At 44.6% G+C, this 16,014-nt stretch overlaps 1 protein-coding gene across 2 annotated transcripts in view; it reads left to right on the top strand.

Annotated features, from left to right (window-relative positions):
* Positions 1-403: 403 nt before the first annotated feature.
* LOC141272995 (uncharacterized) overlaps positions 404-16,014 on the top strand; it is a 31,854-nt gene continuing 16,243 nt past the window's right edge. Inside the window, exons 1-4 of one of the 2 annotated variants that reach the window (XM_073684265.1) lie at positions 404-502; positions 7,936-8,024; positions 15,187-15,378; positions 15,466-15,583. In XM_073684265.1, coding sequence (XP_073540366.1) covers positions 7,950-8,024; positions 15,187-15,378; positions 15,466-15,583 — 385 coding nt within the window. In that variant the 5' untranslated portion in view covers positions 404-502; positions 7,936-7,949. The remainder of the gene's footprint in view (positions 503-7,935; positions 8,025-15,186; positions 15,379-15,465; positions 15,584-16,014) is intronic. The other variant, XM_073684266.1, reaches the window with a different exon arrangement.

Genomic DNA, 16,014 nt, shown 5'->3' with positions numbered 1-16,014 from the left:
CCCTGGTCACAGCCTCTTCTCAGAATGTAGTGGCTCCAGGAAATTGGCGGATTAGTCTTGGAGACCTGCTGCTTATCTTCAGGATATTTGGCAACTATGTGATTACAATACCGGACAATGGAGGAAGAAGGTAGAAGTGAATAGAACTACAACTCCCAGCAAGGCTCTTATCAGTCTGCATGAGCCACTGGGATACATTTCTGCTGTGTAATCACACAGAAGCCATCACTTCTCCACTGTCCTCTCACACGGACCCCAGGAGCCCCCACACGGTGTCCGTGATCCCCCCCCCACGGAGCCCAGGAGACCTCACAAAGAGCAGCTTCCCACTGCAGAGCTGCGCCCCCTAATGTCACATGACCTCACCACAGGTCCTGCAGTCACTTTCTAGTGTCCTCTCCTCAGAACCTGCCCATCTCTGTCACCGACCACATGACGATGACGTCACCGCAGGTCCTGCAGGCACCAGTATTCAGCAGCTACATCTGAGGTCTAGCTCGGGGTATGTATGACTTGTAGTCCCCGGTGTTGTGTGTATTGTACAGGACGCTATACTATGCTACAAGGGAAAGAAGTATAGCTGTATGTCCCTAGAAAGCTTCACAAATACTTGAGGTTACCATGGAGCTAGTAAACAACGATAACACCTCTCTGGGATGCCTATCACCCAAAACACAGCAGTGAGCAGGAGCTTTATCTTGGCCTCCATCGTATTCTCCCAGAGCAGATGTGTTGGTAGCTATAGATCCAGCACTGTCCCTTATGTTTAAAGGGTTTGTCCAGTTTGGCCCACAGGTTCTAATATGAAAGTTACTCTCAGGATGACATGGAAACATTTGTGACTGTAACATCCGCAAGTCAGAATGCGACATCATAAGGCTATGTTCACACGTTGCGTTTTTGATGCATTTTTTTATGCAAATTGACAGCCGTGTTTTACAGTACCAGCAAAAGCTATGAAATTTCAGAAATCTCATGCACACATTGGGTTTTTTCCCTGACTGCTTTGTCAAACTGCTGTGCTTTTTTGCAAAATGCGGCATGTCACTTTCAGCTTTTTTCACCCATAGAAAGCAATGGGTAGCACAAAAACGCATGTATCAGGTTTTGATGCAAAAACCTCAGGAAGTTGGATCATGTTTTTTTATGCACTAAACTTTATCAGCACACACAGGAGACAAATGTACCTGATATAACGCAGCAAAAACACATCAAAACCTGCTTTTTTGATGCTGTTTCTTTACTGCAAAGAAAGTAGGTTTTGCCTGCAGAAAAAAACACAGCAAAAAAACATGTGAACGTAGCCTAAGGCTATGTGCGCATGATCAAGATTTGAAGCAGAAATTTCCTGTGTGTTTCCCCATCTCCTTGGCAGGAAAAACACAAGCGGAAATTCTGCGCGTTTTTGTCGCTTTTTTGATGCTTTTTTTGAAGCGTTTTTGTACCTCAATGAATGCTTTTTGGAGCTAAATAAAGTTATTTGCTTAAACCCTTGGATTACCATCAGAACTGGGGTGAGTATATTGGTTAATTTAAATGATTAAAGAATGTGTCTATTGTATTTCAAATAAAGTGTTTACTCTCGTGTTTGTGTGTCTATTTAACTCTTTACTTTACTTAGGTTTGGTCATGAAAAGGTCTTGTCATCACCAAACAAAAGAGCTAGGTGTCAGCTAGTCCCATTCACTCAATCTTCATTAGCATTTCTATTCACGTAATTTATGCAGCTGCTGTGAGCTGCTATTTGTAGCCTGGGAAGGTGCCATTTGCAAACATGGTCCCTGGCTATAATTTACACCTCACTGCTGGTTCGTTAGCAGCTAAGTCCCCCTGATCAGCACTCAGCAGCGTTTTGGACGCAGCGTATTTTTGTTGCGTCCAAAACACTGTGATCTAATGCCGCACTTTTGATGTTAGTACATGTGAATCCACCGCATATAATGACACTTCAGTTAGTCAAAATGTGCACTGACGTGTCCGCTACAGAAATTGACAGGCTGCGGGTAAGTTTGGGTACGTGGCCACGAACAGGAGCCGCTGCGGGTTTGAAGCTGCGTGTTTATACAGCGTCAAACCCGCAGTATCCAGATGTTACAGCATAGTGGATGGGATCTCTAGAAATCCCATGTCCACTATACATGCATAGGAGGATGCGGATCACCCGTGGACACTGACATGCGGTGTGTCTTTCAGGACCGCAGCATGTCAAATTCTCTTGCGGAGTCACTAGCCTCTGCAACAGAAATTTGACCACTAGAATGTATAGAATGCGGTAAATCTGCATGGTTCAGTGAACACATGTGGATTTACCTGCATTCAATAGAATGCAAAGTTTTCAACGCAGCAAAAATATGCGTCCAAAGTGCTGCTACGTCCGGATCGTGGGCACAGAGCCTAAAATTTAAAAAAAAAAAAATGGCATGGGCTCCCGCGTTATTTTCATAACCAACAGAGGCAAAGCCGACCGCTGGGGGCTGATATTATGACCATTGGCCAACATTGTTCCAGGGCTATTAATATCAGCCCACAGCTGTTTGTTTAGCCTTTACTGGCTAGATTACAGTGGGACCCCAGAAAATTTTTTAACAATCTAACCAGCAAAGGCTAAACTGACAGCTGCGGGCTAATATTAATAGCCAGGGAAGGGACCATGAATAATAGCTCACTCCACGGCTATTAATATCACCCCTCAGCAGTCCCAGAAATGGGGTATTCCATAAGATGCGCCAAGTCTGGCACTTAGCTTCCGCTCTTCCCACTGCCCTGTAGCGGTGGCGAGTGGAGTAATGGGGTTGGGGTTGGGGTTCACGTCAGCATTGTATTGGCGGCTGACGTGAAGCCCAGGTTAGTAATGGAGGGCGTTTATAAGACGCCCCCATTACTAACTGCGTAGTAAAATGGTTGCCACTTTTTCAATAAAAGACACGGCTAGAATAAAGTATTTTAATGAAATAAAACACACACGGTTCTACAATTTTTTTTTATTACCCTCTGTCCGCGAAGCCATCGATCTTCTGAAAAAACGTAAAATAACAACCAAGCATATCCCTCACCTGTCCGCCATCAACGACGCAGTCCACGTACCGCCAACGATTTTCCCACGACGATCCGGGTCACTTCTACTGCAGTGACATCAGCAATCACTGGTGTCACTGCTGTAGAAGAAAGCAGTGTATACTGACAGGGGTGTAAAATCACTACTATCAGTATACATGCTGCTGCAGAAGGTCACTCGGGTTGATCAGCTGAAGATCAGCCCCGGTGAACTTACCACCGTGCGAGCATTCTTGAAAATGTTCCCATGGGGAGGTCACATGACCATCAGCTGCAGTGTACCGCTGGCCGCCGGGAGCATCGGATCGCCGCCGGGGACCAGGAGGACACCGGGTGCCGCATGACAGGTGAGTATAAGGTTTTTATTTTTACTTCTTTTTTTTTTTTTTTAACCGCGAGCTGTGCAGAGCAGACTACTGCTCCTCCCAGCCACACCACTCTCGCTGTTATCAGCGGGAGCAGCGGTCGGATGAGAGGAGTTGTAGTCCTCCTCTCCCTACCCGGGTACCACCCCCACCGCGTTTCCGGCGCGAATTCGCGCTCATTGGCTTTAATTGAAACGCAGCAAATTCGCAAGTATAGATATTTTACCTGCGGGTTTGCTGCGGTTCAATGCAAGTCAATGGGCGCGAATTCGCGGCAGAAACGCCCGAACAATGGTCATGCTGCATTTTTTACCGCAATGGTAATCCGGAGCGGATATTTCCCCATCATGTGCACAGCACATCCGGATTACCATTGCTATACCTGGCAGACTTATTAACAAGCGTTTTCGCAGCGTTTCCACAGTAAAAACGCTTCGTGTGCACATAGCCTAAGAGGTCATTAGATGTGTTGCTTCACACACATGTATCCAACCCCTGGTGAAACCACTGAGGGTCAAGTGCGTCCACTGGGTCCGCACCATATAAATGCTTTGCACAATTTGTATCTTCTCTTCAAAACACATAGCAAATCACATATGAATGCAAAATCAAGAAATGGAAAACGCAGGCGATATGGATGTAATAGAGGGGAGTCTGGGTCCAGGCTGTTTAGTCACAGACAGTGTGTGATCATCTAAAAATTATATCTTTAATTATAATCCATTAAAAGCCACCAATACCCATGTGATGTGAAAATAAATATGATCCACAGATAAGGGATCACCATGTATAACATGTGTCCCTATAGGACCTTTTTATAAATAGTAATAGCACACTACATATTACACTTATAGGTGTGCTGGCCTTTGTTTTTTGCTTTGTTTCAGTTTCTTGTAACTCAGTACATTTAGGGTTGTGACAATTCCTTTGGGCTGTGCACCTTACTTACTCATCTTTCCACAGTCAGGCCCGAATCCAGCTGTGCCGCCGTCTATTTTGAGGTTTACTGGCTCATAGCAAGCTGAGTTACTAGAGTATAGACCATCCTGAATGGGTACACATGGTCACAGTGGCATGGCTTTTATGCTTTACCCTGTTTTTTACATGTGTTACTATTTACTTACTGCAGGGTTTCTATGCATTTTTTTTTTATTCCAAGGGTCACAATATTATAAAAAGTTTAATCAAGGAGTGTACCTTAGGATGACTATGTTGAGAAATCTGGAAACACTCTAAATTGCGACCAGTAGTACCTTGTGGTAAACCGTTCATTCTGCTTTGTCATCAAATTCCCTTAACTTATCCATATGCTGAAGTGAGTCCACAGAGTCTATCCTCATGATCCTAGTTGGTGTAGATTGCTCCTTCCAAAGCCTGATGATAATCTGATGAGTGGCTATATCAAAATCCCTTTAGTAGGCTTTTTTTAATCTGGAAACATGAATAAAAATGCTACTTTTGGTGACATCTGAATGTGATATGTGAGTTTCTTAATCAATTACAAAGGGAGAATATGTCATTACAAAGAGGTTGGACCCCTGGCTACTCCACCAAATGTACAGTCTTGTACCAGGAGTTGAGGAGCACCTCCAACAAATGTCTGTAACATAAGGAACCATGCTATAGAGTTTGACAGGTGTTCTATACCATCAGGTCAGCATCTTGTAGTTTAGTTCCTTAAGTTTACAGAATGCTGACAGTTTTGGGGTTAAGAAAAAAGATTTAGTCCATGGCTCAACTGATTTGTTTCCTCTTCCACAGACTCATAAATTTGAGACATTTGTCATCTGCGTTCTGACATTACAATGTTAAAGATCAAACAAATGGCATACGTCAGTGCCTCCCAAAGGGAAGCCTAGCCTCTCATAAGAAATAGTTGTGGATTGGAGATTGGATGTAGGTGTCAGGGAATTAAAATCTCTGCAAAACTGAAGACATCTCATCCAAATACCTGTTATGCTCTCCTGGTCATCCAAGAGTGCATGAAGAGATTTTAAACCGAGAATCGAGTGCATCATCTATGCAAGTGAAGTGATAGGATCATTGGGTAGGGAAAATTAAGTAGACTCATGTAGTGTGGAGAGAAACTGAGGATTACCCACCAAAGGTGTAAGAGGGCCTGACATGTGAACAGCACAAAGGTGCTTGTCGAATCTTTTACACAGGTTGATTATGTTTAGGAGAGTGGATGACCGATTCATGGCCCACCAATTTTGTGTGTATAGGTAACCAAAACAGCCTCTGGACCTGGAGTGATAATAATTTGTGTTCTGTTTGAACCTACAGTTTTGTGGCTTTATGATGAAACAAATCTAAAATACAATTTCAGGTGAATGCCACATGGTACACAGAGAAGTGACTTGGATCAGTTCCTCCTCTTAATTTGGGCCTCAACATTTGCTTATGACAAGTATTACACCATGTAAAATTGCTCATTATCCTGCAAAGCCTGATAAAGTAACTCCTGATAGGATCGTCAGGTATGGTTTTGTAAGGGTCGCACAGACTGAGGTGTCCTAGACACTAGTGAAATAGGTTCCCTTGGGTGTATGTGATGGTAACTGCTGCAGATGTTGTATTCTAAGGTCGTATACTATTTGATGTCACTGGAACACAGAGTTCACGATTGTGACAAGTAAGTGTTCAGTCCACTTTACTAAAATATACCTGATTTTACTGTGTCACTTGATGAAATATACAGTATATACAGGTGGAAGCAGATACAAAGCTTAGTGGTTACATCCCCTGTATGGAACATAGAACAGTGGCACAGGCTTAATGGTTATACATGCTCGCAACATCTTCTTGTAAGCAATATTTCAATTATACAGCATATCTGATCTGCGCCCTCCATAGTTACGGACATCTTTACTCTCTTCTCTCACAGCCCTCTTCTTGTAAAGAACCAATGCCACGGCCTGGCAAGTCCAATATTCTTTGACTTACAACTCCAGGTCTGGTCTGCACATTGCCTCAGCCCCATACTTTGGCTTTGCCGTCTCAGGGTCCCCACAAACCTACAACTACTCCATCTGTGGTTCCAGGTTGTGTTCGCTGCAGCTGAGCTCTCAATTTTCTGTTCCACTTCTCAGGGCGTCAGTGATGTTTCCAACCATGTTTAGGACCCATAAAGCATTTTGTTATACATCAAATCTTTTCAAAGGGTGTCAACTATCTTTATCTCCTTTACAGTTTGAAACAGGTAAAATGAACATTTTACCTAAAGTACTTTAAGAGCATTTATCCTGTCAAACCATGAGAGTGGAAGGCTGATCTAGACCTAAAAAAAATCACCTTCTAGGGTACACAGCAAAGAAGGATAATTTAGGACATATACTTGTTCCGGTACCACAGGTATATGAATCCCCAATTATTTTATGGAATCGCCACTCCAGGAAAAACAGTCTGAAGGTGGCTTACTTCACATTTAGGTATCATTATGTTTAGTATTTCTGAACAGTCTCTTTAAAGTTACTCAACCTTTTAAAGCTTTAACTGTTCAGATTAACCTTCACAAAGGCCTTTGATAGATACACTTTGTTGGATAGCATTGGCCAGTGACTCCATGTGAATTTACTTTTACCATTTTTCAAACCATTTTTGTGATATTAGCAGGATTTACTCTATTAGGCAGCATAAAAAAATTAAAAACTTCATATGGCAGAGTGGAAAATCCCACATACCCAAATTCCATGGAGTAAATTGAAAGGAGGGGTCAACCACGTCTCTTTGAACCATGTGTCTTGTATCTAAAATTGCATTTTAAATTCGTTCCATCATAAATCCACAAAATTATGGGTGAAGATAGGACATCTTCCATCCAGGCTCCAGGGTATTTAGGTTACCCTTAGATACAAACTTGGCATCTATAAACTTCTCTACTCTCCTTAATATACTTTAAACTTTGGATGAGGTTCACTTTGCACCTTCATCTTGTTCATACACCAGGTCCTCTCACCCCTTTGACGGTTAATCTTAATTTCCCCACTGCTTTACATGAGTCTACTGTAATTTCTCTATTCTCATTTTGTACTCTGACAATCTTATTTTTCTCAGCAAGGTATGTGTATATGTCTTTTTCATCAAGATATAAAAATGACATAGTTGTGCACATGTTCAGTCTGTGGTTACTTCTTTTAACTGCTTCAGGGTTTGGAAACCAAGAAGCTGTTAAAAGAAGTAGCAGATTCATTCTTTGGCCATGATAATTAAAAGAATAGAAAAAAAAGATGTCATCGGCAGAGTCGCCGCAAAAAGCAATGGAAAACAGCAAAGCCTCTGTAAGAAGAAAGCCAATGTTTTCCTGTAGTGGTTTTGCCTTGAAAAATTCGGCTGCACTGCCACCAGAAAAAAGATATCTTGTGCACATACCCTAAGTGACATTTCACACGTTAATTCCTATGTATGATTTTAGAGCATCTTCTCTTTTCATGAAGATACTTGCAGTAGAAGAAATTTCCTACTGAATTTCCCACTGATTCACAGGTTCTCATCTCTAATTCTCCTTTTTTAACAGAACTGCTAAGAATAATGAAGGACGATAATACAATTAGGAAAAGAATATTAGACTTTGCCCTGGAGATCATCTACCTATTGACCGGAGAGGTGAGGAGTTTGGCTAATCTTTATTGGCTTTTTTAAGCAGTTTAAACAAAGGAAATTGTAACATCCCTGGCGGCGTGCTTGCATACTGCACTACCTCCCACTATGCAAGACCGCAATCTTACCTGTCAGTCCAGCCTGCAAATCTTGCTCCACTTCATGCTGTGTGCTTGCCTCTTGACTGACTGCTTAGGGCGGCGACCCGGTTACTTCCTGATTCTTATAGCTGCTGTGGGCGCACCCCTAATGCGTCTCCAGCCTATTGCTGTGAATCACTGGATATTTAAACCCCCTCCACCCAGTAGGAGGTGCCTGAGCAACACCTTCACTCAGTTTGTCTTTGCAACTGTATTGCCAGGTCCTGTCCTGTTATCTCTGACTTCTAGTCTGTTTCCGCCACTCTGGGGGCTGCATTCCCAGAACTGTTATCTCTGACTTCTAGTCTGTTTCCGCTACTCTGGGGGCTGTATTCCCAGGCCTGTTACCTGTGACTTCTAGTCTGTTTCCGCCACTCTGGGGGCTGTATTCTCAGACTCGTTCTTGTATCTCTTTGCAGTAGCAGTTCCTGTCTGAACTGTATCCTAGCCTGTTACCTGTTTGTCTCTATATCCGCACCTTCCCTTTTCCTGCAGTATCTGAACTTGCACCTAACTCCTACTCGTTGTCTCTGTACTTCTGTTTGTGAGTTTTGTGTCCACTCGCTACTTCATAGTAAGTACCTTGTGTGTTTCTGGTTCTGCTTGTCCCTTTTCCCTTCCTCCGTATCCACCTCCTGTGTTTTAGCCATCTTCCTGCATTTTCCAGTCTGTTCCATGTGAACAGAGCCCTGTCATCTCTGCCTGCACCTTCTGCCCTGTTCTGCTCTGCCTTGTCCACCGCGCCTGTGGTTTCGCTCCGCTTTGTCTTGCCCACCGCTCCGGCGGTTTCTCTCTGCTCTGACTTGCCCACCGCTCTGGTGGTTTCTCTCTGCTCTGACTTACCCACCGCTCTGGTGGTTTCTCTCTGCTTTGACTTACCCACCGCACCTGCGGTTTCGCTCCGCTCTGTCTTGCCCACCGCTCCGGCGGTTTCTCTCTGCTCTGACTTGCCCACCGCTCCGGCGGTTTCTCTCTGCTCTGACTTACCCACCGCTCCGGCGGTTCCGCTCTGCTCTGTCTTGACCACCGCTCCGGCGGGTTCTCTCTGCTCTGACTTACCCACCGCTCCGGCGGTTTCTCTCTGCTCTGACTTACCCACCTCTCCGGCGGTTTCTCTCTGCTCTTCCTTGTCTACCGCATCTGCGGCTCTGTACCTGTCTCCCAGTCTGTACTGGACCCTATCCAGCCTGCGCTCCAACCTGCTAGTACCTCCCTGTCTGCACTCCAGCCGTGCTTGCCAGAATCTCCCTGTCTGCACTCCAGCCGTGCTTGCCAGAATCTCCCTGTCTGCACTCCAGCCGTGCTTGCCATTGCCCACCTGTCTGCACTCCAGCCGTGCTTGCCAGTGCCCACCTGTCTGCATACCAGCCGTGCTTGCCAGTGCCCACCTGTCTGCATACCAGCCGTGCTTGCCAGTGCCCACCTGTCTGCATACCAGCCATGCTTGCCAGAGCCCACCTGTCTGCATACCAGCCGTACTTGCCAATACCCACCTGCCTGTATGCCAGTCTAACCTGCCTGTTCCTGCATTCCCCGGTGTGAGTCAACAACTGTGACCGGGGTCTGACCTGGAGTCGCACCTGTCCCTCTGCTCGATTCCTCCTTGGTCCACGGAGTCGAGTGGCCGCCGTGCGACCTTGGTCGGATCGGGTTGATACTTAGTTACGCCCCTCCAGGCACTCCTCAGTTCATGGTACAGTGGGATCACTAATCACGCTCACGCCAGTCAGTCCGGGCGTGAGCGTAACAGAAATTAACATTTGTGATTTGTGACATCTGAAGTACAAGATAATAAAATTGTATAGTATAAAACAGGAAAGAAGAGGTAAGGAGCCTACCAAGGCAAAAACATATCTCACAGTCAAGGCAAAGAAAGTCCTACAGATTCAACCTGAAAATATTTCTGATTGTAAAAGCGGTATTTCAGCAAGGAGCATATATAATTTTTCCATCAGAACCATTGCTTCTAACAGTGCCATGGACTTTGGATTAAGGTAATCAAGAGCACTATACTTTTTGTCTCTAAGAACCCCCCACGACAGCACCACAGGAGGATGTCACCCCACCCTAATAGGGACAGGAAACACAAAGAGGTCAACTAGCCCCTCCCTCATCCTCCCTACAGTGTTTTTCCTGTCCCTATTGGGATGAAGAGGTCATCCTGTGGTGCTCTGTGCTGGCGGCGGACACTAAACCTCACCTGAAAGCCGGGCAGCTGGAACTGATTCCATGCTCTCCTCCCTATGGTTGCTCTTGTCTCCTCCGGGACTCAGGACTCCTCATCCAGTCCGCGCCCGCGGGTAAGTTCTTGTGGGTACTAGGTTGGAGGCCTCCTGGAGCTCTCCAACCTGCCTCCTCCCCCCTCCTCATGTGGCCTCCGGGGCAGCGCGGGACGCTGGAAGCTGCGGTGATCTCCACTTCCGGTCTCCGCAGCATGTGAGACATGCTCCCTGGACGCCAGAAGTGACGTCGGACGCCGGAGTTAATTCCGGTGACATCACTTCCGGCATGCTTTCCACGCTGGAACGCATAACTAGAAATGAAGGCCGGGGGGCGCCGGAGCCCCAATAGATGACGTCTCTCCGGCCTGCCTTCCACGCTTGAACGCATATGCAAAGGAAAGGCCGGGAATGAGGAATTGGCGGGGATAGGACCGCCAGTATCGCTGTATTACCCTGCCTTACACCTGGACAAAGGGGGAGAAGCTGCCTCTGGGTCCAATCGCCTACATAAGGCCCTGGAAAGAAGACACCCTAAGGTAGGACCAAACCTTTTGTGATATACACATGACAGGGTTAAATTATTCCCGCTCTACATCTGCAGAGCCCGGTGCTGTTGCAGTCCCAGTAAGTCTCTGGCATTGGGGTCCTTTCCTGGGTGCAGGTAAATTTTATACCATCATATTCCTTCTCCCTCTGTTTTAGAGGGACAAGGATCCTGCACCAAGGAGTAAAGTTAGCTGCAAATGTTCTATATGTGAGAAAAAGCTGTCATCATCAAATAGGAGACCGCTGTGCCAGAAATGTACCGAGAAAATCATTAGAGATGAGTAGCTGTCCCTAACAGAAGAAATTAAGAGAATAGTTCGCCAGATTGTTCAATCCTCCATGGCCTCATTCTTCCTGCCCACCTCCAGTATACCTCGGAGGGCTAAGAAAAGGAAAATTTCCTAAGAAGAGGTCAAGGATCAGATTCTCAAGATGAGATGTCCTTACTAGAAAACGTCCTAGAGGAAGGTGAAGTAAGCCCAGCAGAAGAAGGCCAAGAAAGTAAAAAATATTACTTTTCTTCTGAGGAACTCCTCACAGCAGTAAGAAGGACTATGGAGGTGGAGAAAGAAAAAAACACCAGAACAGTTCAGGAGGAAATGTTTGGTGGTCTCCGGTGAAAAAAGAAAATGTTTTTTCCCATACATAAGAATATTAAAGATCTAATCTTAGAAGAGTGGGAATCCCCGGAGAAATGACTAAATATACCGGCGGAACTAAAAGACAGATTCCTGGTGGATGAAGAGACCTCCAAATGTTGGACCGAAGTATCAAAGGTTGACATCCAGGTAGCCAGAGTCGCTAAGAAAACAGCGCTACCATTCGAGAACTCTTCACAACTGAAAGATCCTCTGGACCGTAAAATGAACAGTCTCCTAAAGAAATCCTGGGAGACTTCGGCAGCCCTACTAAAAACAAACGTGGTCTCCACGTGCGTGGCACGTTCTATGTCCAGATGGCTTAACCAGCTTGACGAACATCTTAGTATGGGTACCCCTAGAGAGGATATACTAGCATCTTTACCTATCCTCCTAAAGGCCACAGACTTCCTGGCAGATGCGTCAGCAGAATCCGTGAGGGTCGCAGCTAGGTCATTAGTCCTGTCCAATTCCACAAGACATGCACTTTGGCTGAAGTCCTGGAGTGAAGACGTAACATCGAAAATAAAATGAGAAAAAAGGAAAGGATGATCCAGCGTATCAAGCTAGTTTCATAAAATAAAACATAGCTTTTATTGTGCCCATTAAAACATTGCTGCACACCAATTGTCCATATGGTGCACTACAAGGATCAGGACCTACGCGTTTCGACGTTTAAGTCTTAATCATGGTCTCACTGACCCAAGTGCTGACCGACATATAAACATAGTTAATGAGGGACATTAATTTGCCACCTGTTCACCAGCACATGAGGTCACTGTAATGGGCGTGTATGCATCCAAAATAAAACCATTATTATAATACATATCACAAACATTACACATACAAATATAAAAACATAAAATATGATAGTAACATGACAAGCGGAATATTCAGATTTTTATATACAGTACAGACCAAAAGTTTGGACACACCTTCTCATTTAAATATTTTTCTTTATTTTCATGACTATGAAAATTGTACATTCACACTGAAGGCATCAAAACTATGAATTAACACATGTGGAATTATATACTTAACAAAAAAGTGTGAAACAACTGAAAATATGTCTTATATTCTAGGTTCTTCAAAGTAGCCACCTTTTTGCTTTGATGACTGCTTTGCACACTCTTGGCATTCTCTTGATGAGCTTCAAGAGGTAGTCACCGGAAATGGTTTTCACTTCACAAGTGTGCCCTGTCAGGTTTAATAAGTGGGATTTCTTGCCTTATAAATGGGGTTGGGACCATCAGTTGTGTTGTGCAGAAGTCTGGTGGATACACAGCTGATAGTCCTACTGAATAGACTGCTAGAATTTGTATTATGGCAAGAAAAAAGCAGCTAAGTAAAGAAAAACGAGTGGCCATCATTACTTTAAGAAATGAAGGTCAGTCAGTGCGAAAAATTGGGAAAACTTTGAAAGTGTCCCCAAGTGCAGTTGCAAAAACCATCAAGCGCTACAAAGAAACTGGCTCACATGAGGACCGCCCCAGGAAAGGAAGACCAAGAGTCACCTCTGCTTCTGAGCATAAGTTTATCCGAGTCACCAGCCTCAGAAATTGCAGGTTAACAGCAGCTCAGATTAGAGACCAGGTCAATGCCACACAGAGTTCTAGCAGCAGACACATCTCTTCAACAACTGTTAAGAGGACACTTTGTGCAGCAGGCCTTCATGGTAAAATAGCTGCTAGGAAACCACTGCTAAGGACAGGCAACAAGCAGAAGAGACTTGTTTGGGCTAAAGAACACAAGGAATGGACATTAGACCAGTGGAAATCTGTGCTTTGGTCTGATGAGTCCAAATTTGAGATCTTTGGTTCCAACCACCGTGTCTTTGTGCGACGCAGAAAAGGTGAACGGATGGACTCTACATGCCTGGTTCCCACCGTGAAGCATGGAGGAGGAGGTGTGATGGTGTGGGGGTGGTTTGCTGGTGACACTGTTGGGGATTTATTCAAAATTGAAGGCATACTGAACCAGCATGGCTACCACAGCATCTTGCAGTGGCATGCTATTCCATCCGGTTTGCGTTTAGTTGGACCATCCTTTATTTTTCAACAGGACAATGACCCCAAACACACCTCCAGGCTGTGTAAGGGCTATTTGACCAAGAAGTAGAGTGATGGGGTGCTACGCCAGATGACCTGGCCTCCACAGTCACCAGACCTGAACCCAATCGAGATGGTTTGGGGTGAGCTGGACCGCAGAGTGAAGGCAAAAGAGCCAACAAGTGCTAAGCATCTCTGGGAACTCCTTCAAGATTGTTGGAAGACCATTTCCGGTGACTGCCTCTTGAAGCTCATCAAGAGAATGCCAAGAGTGTGCAAAGCAGTCATCAAAGCAAAAGGTGGCTACTTTGAAGAACCTAGAATATAAGACATATTTTCAGTTGTTTCACACTTTTTTGTTAAGTATATAATTCCACATGTGTTAATTCATAGTTTTGATGCCTTCAGTGTGAATGTACAATTTTCATAGTCATGAAAACACAGAAAAATCTTTAAATGAGAAGGTGTGTCCAAACTTTTGGTCTGTACTGTATATATACCCGGATAAACTTATCCTCAGAAGCAGAGGTGACTCTTGGTCTTCCTTTCCTGGGGCGGTCCTCATGTGAGCCAGTTTCTTTGTAGCGCTTGATGGTTTTTGCAACTGCACTTGGGGACACTTTCAAAGTTTTCCCAATTTTTCGCACTGACTGACCTTCATTTCTTAACGTAATGATGGCCACTCATTTTTCTTTACTTAGAATTTGTATTATGGCAAGAAAAAAGCAGCTAACAGTCTATTCAGTAGGACTATCAGCTGTGTATCCACCAGACTTCTGCACAACACAACTGATAGTCCCAACCCCATTTATAAGGCAAGAAATCCCACTTACTAAACCTGACAGGGCACACCTGTGAAGTGAAAAACATTTCCGGTGACTACCTCTTGAAGCTCATCAAGAGAATGCCAAGAGTGTGCAAAGCAGTCATCAAAGCAAAAGGTGGCTACTTTGAAGAACCTAGAATATAAGACATATTTTCAGTTGTTTCACACTTTTTTGTTAAGTATATAATTCCACATGTGTTAATTCATAGTTTTGATGCCTTCAGTGTGAATGTACAATTTTCATAGTCATGAAAATACAGAAATTTCTTTAAATGAGGTGTGTCCAAACTTTTGGTCTGTACTGTACATACAGCTGGCGCTCACTGTATACTGAGCGATGACTTAAGCCGCACTGGCCGCGCCTCTATGACAGAAAGCCGTAGGCTGCCGGGAGGAATAAAGTTCATTTTCTACCAGTAGCCGGCCTTTCGCTATGGTAACCGGGCACCTTTCCTGCAGATTGACCCCATATCTCCACATTAATAGAGTTTGGGGACATGACAGGTTCCCTTTAAAGTAAACACAAAAGTTTTTTGTTGTTTTTTTTAAATCACCCTCTTCACCTTACCAACGGTTGGTGACTCCCGGCATCACAGTTTGACGACATGTATAAACCAGACCTGTGTTCAGCCTGGTAGCTGGGATATTTGGCAAATGTTTGACATTCAATATAATTTTGTGATTTGACATGACTGATGGATTCTGGGAATGTACCGAGTGATATTTATCATTTTCCCTCCGCACCCAGGATTACATATCAGCTAAGAAGACCTCTGATGAGTCTGCCACACCAAGCAGCCATCCTCCTGTGTCTGGAGAATGGAGCAGGAGCCAGAGCCCCATCATGGAGCCTGCACCTCACTTACTGATATCTGAGAGACACAATGGTCAGAAGATCCTGGACCTCACCAAGAAGATGATTGAGCTGCTGACTGGAGAGGTGAGCGCTGCTGGGAATACTGGGACATTATACAGGAACACAAGGGATGATGTGTCTGGATGATGATGATGTATCATTGTGTGTCAGGTTCCTATAAGGTGTCAGGATGTCACTGTCCATTTCTCCATGGAGGAGTGGGAGTATATAGACGGACACAAGGATCTGTACAAGGACGTCATGACTGACCAGCCTCTCACATCAGCAGGTAGGGAAAAGTGTAATCGGCTAAGTGCAAAATAAGCTTTTATTCAGGATCACCAATAAGTGCATGCATACAGGGGCAATGTTGAAACTTTCATACCACCATGTGTAATGGATCCACATGTGTGAAAAAAATATGCCCTCTGTAGGTTGAGGTTTGACCTCATTAACTCATTTTGGCACTTGTGGATGTTCTTCACCTCTTTACAAGTTGGCACCTCACTACTGCTCCCACTAGCAGCTGCCATCCTAGTGCTGGTCACTGAGGATAGATATGTCAGGAACTAAGTTTTAAGGGAATCTGTCATGATTTTTTAACTACCTAGTCTGAGAGCAGCATGATGTAGAGACAGAGACCCTAATTCCATCCACATATCATGTACAGGGCCGCTTGCTGCAGTTTTCTTTTTTTAATCAGTATTTTATTAGCAGGCG

This window comes from Phyllobates terribilis, unplaced genomic scaffold (genome assembly GCF_046119375.1).
Source record: "Phyllobates terribilis strain yellow unplaced genomic scaffold, ASM4611937v1 Scaffold_5__5_contigs__length_657084704, whole genome shotgun sequence".
Classification (NCBI taxonomy): domain Eukaryota; kingdom Metazoa; phylum Chordata; class Amphibia; order Anura; family Dendrobatidae; genus Phyllobates; species Phyllobates terribilis.
This window is presented reverse-complemented; position numbering and strand designations above follow the sequence as displayed.